The 6,395-nt window shown below is 34.1% G+C and overlaps 1 protein-coding gene and 1 non-coding gene across 4 annotated transcripts in view; one reads left to right on the forward strand and one right to left on the reverse strand.

Annotated features, from left to right (window-relative positions):
- The window catches only part of LOC105325950 (probable E3 ubiquitin-protein ligase HECTD4), a 35,412-nt gene extending 30,130 nt beyond the window's left edge, over positions 1–5,282 (reverse strand). The window contains exons 1-9 of one of the 3 annotated variants that reach the window (XM_034480798.2): positions 4,507–5,282; positions 3,734–3,972; positions 3,074–3,185; positions 2,495–2,639; positions 2,186–2,353; positions 1,402–1,585; positions 849–1,019; positions 556–669; positions 88–228 (exon numbers count right to left, since the gene is read on the reverse strand). In XM_034480798.2, coding sequence (XP_034336689.1) covers positions 88–228; positions 556–669; positions 849–1,019; positions 1,402–1,585; positions 2,186–2,353; positions 2,495–2,639; positions 3,074–3,185; positions 3,734–3,972; positions 4,507–5,174 — 1,942 coding nt within the window. In that variant the 5' untranslated portion in view covers positions 5,175–5,282. Of the gene's footprint in view, positions 1–87; positions 229–555; positions 670–848; positions 1,023–1,401; positions 1,586–2,185; positions 2,354–2,494; positions 2,640–3,073; positions 3,186–3,733; positions 3,973–4,506 lie in introns of all 3 variants that reach the window. The other 2 variants (XM_034480797.2, XM_034480800.2) reach the window with 2 other exon arrangements.
- Positions 5,283–5,528: 246 nt separating this feature from the next.
- On the forward strand, positions 5,529–5,600 carry Trnae-cuc (transfer RNA glutamic acid (anticodon CUC)). Its single transcript has one exon. It is a non-coding gene; the product is annotated as a tRNA-Glu (tRNA).
- The last annotated feature ends 795 nt before the right edge of the window (positions 5,601–6,395 follow it).

The following is a 6,395-nucleotide window of genomic DNA, read 5'->3' on the forward strand; positions in this document are numbered from 1 at the left end:
ATTTTATTTGCCTTTCTCGGACAGAACTGTTTAAACATGTATATATCATTTTTTTTAAAACTGGAAAAACCCCCAGTTTGAACTAACCTGGTGGTAGGATGACCTCATCCGTGACCTTTAACCTTCTGTGGATATGATGGGGAGACTGGTGACCTGGATTAAAGAACTGGTCCACCCAGTCGTTGCTACACATCCATATCATATTGTTCCTCACATCAAAACACACACCTAATGAATGATACATATAACATACATGACATCAGTCCAATCATTTCTTTCTCATCAAATTGTATCAATTTCATTTCCTTAAATTGACGCAAATCTTCATAATAATAATTCTAATCTATGCCAAGTTTGTTGACAGAAAAACTGTAAAATTGTAACTCATTCATTTCTGTAAGGTGGGGATTTCATAATACAATTAAATACCGAGGAATGTTCAATCATTCATTTTTTTTAATTTGCTGAACAAATAATCATGAACACTGAGACTTTTTTATGCACCAGCTAAATGCACGTTTATACCACTGCCACAGCTGATGCCCTGGCACTTACCCAGTCCCTGTAGGGGGGCCCCTCTACCAAGGGCACAGGTAGGGGCATCACTTAGGTCTGATCTGGTGTTGAATTGTCCAGTCTCCACATTGAAACACATGTTACTGGCCAGTACTAAAATATAATATGATTTTCAATATTTCTGTACCTTGCATTAAAATCACAGACCTAGAGTGCAACTAATCATTATAGTCATGGATGTTTAAAAACATGAAATTCTTTTTTTTATCAACAGTAAAGGAAATATTAATACAGGTCGCAAACAAAAAGTTGAGATTTCTGATAAGTCTTACATCTGAGTCCCGATAGCGTGCCCCCAAACAGTGAACGTGTTGCGGAAGTGCTGGTGCTGGTCCCCGCCGGACTGGTTAGTATCACTAGCGTACTGCCATCGCAGAACATGGGGCTCCTGATCAGGTTCTTCAGGGAAACAGAGCAGGAGGTACTGCCCACAGCTCCTGATGCTGCTAATGAGAGGACAATATAATCTAGAATCCACTTAGAAGTAAATTATAACAGGTTTGCTTTGTATTACTTATAGTATAAAATTCTTCAAATTAACTTAAAGTCACAAATTTAATATTTTGAGTAGCTGCATATTCTATTAAACTGTACTACTGGTAATACGGTGAAATCCTTCTTTAAATTGCTGCATATTCTATTACACTGTCGTATTATGGTTTATATCTTTATTCTAAATTGCTGTATATTCCATTGCATTGTACTACAGTAATACGTTTAAATTTTGCTAAAAAACCAACTTGAAAACATGAAGCAGATTTTAATTATCACACATAGTCTTTAGGATGTGCTTGTTCCTACATGTACATGCATGTTGTCACTTACGCTCCTCTTTCTTGGTGGACAATGGATCCCCTCCCGTTAAAGCTACAAGTGTGGCTGCTGAGGTACTGCCCCGGAATGGACGGAGTTTGGACAGGAAGCTCTCGTTCAAGCTTTTAGCACCGGCGTCATCTTTCTTGATCAGTGTGATCTGTGGCTGTGTGGGGATTATAGCTCCCTTTTCTTCCTGCATATTTGAGAAAAAGAAACATATGGGACAATAGCATATCTGTATACATACTATGTCATTTAATAAATGTACTTTGTTTCCTCAGTCTATCCTACTTTTACCTATACATGTATTTAAATATAATGTTCAAGGTCAAGGTCAGAGAATTATAATCCACTTGAATTGTTCATGCCAATGTGTCTCTGTACATGAAATTTGATTGAATTTATCTCTTAACAGCTTCTCAGTAACAGTAACTGAGCAAAACACAAGTTAAGGTCAAGGTCATAAAATTATGAAACAGATCAATTTGTATCTTTAGGTATAATTTTGCAAAAATATCTAAAACTGTTTCAATGAAAATGAGCTAAAAACAAAGTTTGATGAAAGGTGAGACAGAATGACTAAGGCATAGGAAGACAAATATAACAAATAATTTATTTTCCTCTCCTATCACTACAGTTATGAACATTATAGAAAGCAACCAAATCAATGAGTTACATGTGGGTACATGATGTGAATGAAGAATGATCATTATCTTAATTAAAAAACTTATGTTAAACAACTCTTCCAACAAACATACAATTCACTGATAGGTCTCCCAAATATCACACTTACATCAATGTCAAACATCTCGAGGTATACAGGAATTCCTTTGGCACTTTTATCACCAGGAAGGATGGGCACCCAAATCCAAAAGAAGAAACGTCCATCCGAACAAAATCCAATCGTTGTTTGTGCCCCTTCATTTTTGAAACCATGAGGTGTAAGCAAGGTTTTAATTGGCTGAAACAAAAAAAGTCATTTTAAAGTTCTGATTGAAGCATTTGATTACCATTACATGTACATACTTTAAGTACTGGTATGTTGGAATTTGATGAAGCGCATAAGGTTGTTGTTGTTGCTGAAATATAGTTTAGTATTCACCTTTAGTGAGCTTGGGTCTATTATCTGACAAAAATTTGAGTTCTCAGCTTCATTATCAAATGCTGATGGTCGGTAGATGAGAAGTTTATTTCCATATGCAACCTTTCCAGGGCCAAGTTCTAAGTTCCTGCTATAGACATAGCCTCTACAATAAAAAAAAAATATGATTAAATTGACGGATAAAAAAAATAATGATAATTACGATGTTCAGACATTTCTTTTTTTTACTTCTTCTTAAAATAGGAAGGAAAGTACAATAATTTCTCCTAGTACATAAATATAACAAATTCAATTTTCACCATTAAATATGCTTTCAAAAGCTCTCCTAAGAATACAAATAATATGACTCATTGCTGTGGAGAATATTGATCACATCTATGTAGCGTAGGCTGATGGTAAATAATTATGTGTTATAATGCCATGCATAAAGATGAACTGAGTTTCTTTTTCTGGCAGCAATCATTAAATACTTTCTCTACATACTTTGACAACATGCCAAAAGCTTGCTGAAACAAACAATAAAATTACATAATTTGCATTACACATTATTGCACCATAGCTAATATTGGAAATATTTACCTAAGAGTTCCATGAAGTCCTGATCCAATCTTGGCCAGATTCTTTCCCTGGGAGTTTGTTGTGTATAGAAATACCCCATCACAGGCAAGGCTTCTACCAATCTCAGATTCAACTTCAATAAAAAAATTTCAAACTTAAAAACATTCTCCCTCCAAGTGTGGTCACTTAAGACAACAACTGATCTAACTTTAATTTGTCTTGATTAATTATCTACACTTTTGATAGTCATTTTAACTTTTATCATGAGTTTTAAGTCCAATGGGTACAAAGTAGTCATTTTACATGAAATTTTTAATTCATTCAATCAAGCAACTTGGCATTTATTGCATATGTCCCAGAAGCCCCTGTACATGAACCACAACCTCACAGTTAGTGTAATAAAAGAAATTACCATACAGGAGTAATAATCATTCCTATTAGGAAGCTTATAAATGTAGGAGATGTCTTGTTACATGTAATAATTTCATCAAATCTTATAGTAGAAGGAAAATAGCGCATAAAAGAATGCAGAATACTCAAAAGATTCTGATAAATTAATATATAAACACAGTAGTATTGTCAATTACATGCAATGACTTCAAAACAAAATATTACATCATCAAATTTGTGGGTAAAGAATAAGAAGTACCAGGTATTAGATAAACAACCAACTACATGTACCTTGTTTTTCTTTATCTTTCTCACTGGCAGGGACTGCTACATTTTCTTTGTCGGGTGTACTCAGTAGGTCTTCAAATCCCCAGCACAATATGTGCTTACTTCCCAATACAGCTGTTGGTTGCCCAGGCCCCCCTTCTGTCTCCAAGAGCTTCCCAAGAACATCACTTGTATGTAGGGACTCAAGGTTCGGTAGGTTTTGCAAAAGGTGGACAACATGAATAAGTGTTTTTAAGTGCCCCCTGTAAAACATAAGAAATCAGATTGTGCATATTAATGAATAAGAGAACTTATTTATAAAAACTGGTAATAACAAACTTGGCTTCTTTAAGCAAATTCATCAAATGTCAACTTAGGGCTTTTTAAAAAAAAGTTTCAGAAGGAATCGATTGTTTGTATGGGATTAAACAGTTTAATTCCTGTTCATTAAATAATATGATATACATATGTCAAGCATGGGAACAAATGAACTCCAATCGAAACAAAACACTTCCTGTTCTATTATTATTCTTAAGTTTCCTTTTCACAATTTTTCACTGTTACAGCAAATAAAATGCTTATAATGAATACACAATCCCACAGTTCTGAAACCATATTTAAAATTTAATAGATAAAAAGAATTTTTTATATAACAAATCAAAACTGTTTGTCCCTAGCACTTTGCTACTTGTTAGTATGTTTCATTAAACCTTTTGGTTGTTTTTGGTTTAGGGGGTGTTTTTTTCATGTCATTCTTCATTCTGCAATCAAATATTTGCAAGAAATGTTCATGTTACCTTGCACAAGCTAATGCAACCAAAGCTGATGCAATATTTTCTCTTTGGTGCTGATCTTCTTCAACTTTTACATTTTCATCACTTGTGTTTTCTCCCAGCCAACTGCACAATAGATTTTCAAGTCCTCTTAAACAGTCTCCAGGTTCTTTGGATAAACTTAGCGGGGCACAATCCCTGAGACAATTTAGAAGAAGTTCTGAAGTAACACCACATAAACTGGAGTCTATACGACTCTGAGACTGAAGCAGAGGTATAACTAGAAGTACACTTATCCTCGTAGAGAAAGATGCCTGCTCCGGTTCTTTGTATAATCCTTGTTTTTTCAATATGGCAAGAGTTTCTTCACTGTTGTTCGCCTCTCTTTCATTTTGTTCATCAAGGACAACCTGTCTTTGAGCATTCCAATATCCCCTCAATGCATTCAAACGATATTCTAATAATTTGGTATATGCATTGTTCTGCGTCCCACAGACTGCAAGAAGTCGGTTACTGAGCTCTTTTGGGTTTTTCAGATCAAAGCTTATAACTTCGTTATCCGCTTCATGAGAACTATTGACGTCTCGGGGAAGTTCCACCAAATCTGTCACTCTTATCAAACCATCATGCAAAAACAGTGTTTCCTCTGTGACAGACAACCATTGGCAGTTGTCTTGCAAACTCCCAGACATTGTTTTAACAATGTCTACGAGTGAAAATTCTCAAAACTGCATTGCCTGGAAATTACAAATGTCTAAATATATTCCTGTATTGACTTCTGCATGAAAATGAAAATACAATCTTATCTCTGTCACCAAAGCGCTTGTAATACTTCGTTTCAATAAACCTTTAGCAAGTTTAGAGGTTCTCTTGTTTCAATGCGTAAAATGAGATTGTTTGAAAAAAAATATAACATAATATTGTTCCCTAGTTTTCACTCAAAAAACAGTTTAAATTTAACCGTAAAACTATCGATTTATTTTACAAAAAGTAGTAATCGATGAGTTTTATGTTTATAATGCTTCTCTTTTCCCTATTTTTCATATTCCCAGGTAGTCTAGTGGTTAGGATTCCGCGCTCTCACCGCGGCGGCCGGGGTTCGATTCCCCGTCTGGGAAGGCTTTTTTTCTCCCATCTTTAAGTAGATCCAGTGTTCTGTGATGTCATAATTTATTGTAAATCTTTGAATTCTCAGGCACGTAGCAACAAAATTACATATAAAAAATTGAATTATCATTATCATGGAGGTGGCCCCCCCACTTTTTTGGGAGTATGTAAAAAAATTGATATGAAATAAGGAAATGAGGAGTGAAATTGAAGTAATATTGAGGATTTTTTTTTTTTTGCTTGTCAAGAATTTTTTGGATTAGTCTGCCCCCCCCCCCTTTCAAAAACGATGCTACGTGCCTGATTCTTTAAAATTTGTGCAAGATATTATAATATATTTTATGTAATTAGAATCACATGGAAGTAACTAAAAGAACTGTTAAGTTCAAGATATTTTCGCGGCTTGATTTTATCCTAATTTTATTCCAATTTTTTATACATTTTATCTATGCTAAGGGGAATTAACTCTTTCTGACTATTCTCTTAGTAGTATGTCTAAATGCTGTAATTTTTCTTATCCCAACAATTAATTTTAAAATGTGTTTTTTAATTGTTGTTTTACTTTTCTGACACAGTTGATAATAAAATTAAACAAGATAAACAAGTTTCTGCCTACAAATATTTTACTTTTAACAAAAAAAAGTGCCGTTTTCTGATGCTAAATTATGCTTTAGTTCATGTTTATCTGATATCTCAAAAACTATGATGACATGTATATTTTTTCTTATAATCAATGAAATTTAAGTCTATTAAATTGAAATCAGTTATGTTTTCAACTTTCATCAGAGAGTTTTACGAGTATGGAG

The sequence above is a fragment of the Magallana gigas genome, chromosome 3, assembly GCF_963853765.1.
Source record: "Magallana gigas chromosome 3, xbMagGiga1.1, whole genome shotgun sequence".
Lineage (NCBI taxonomy): Eukaryota > Metazoa > Mollusca > Bivalvia > Ostreida > Ostreidae > Magallana > Magallana gigas.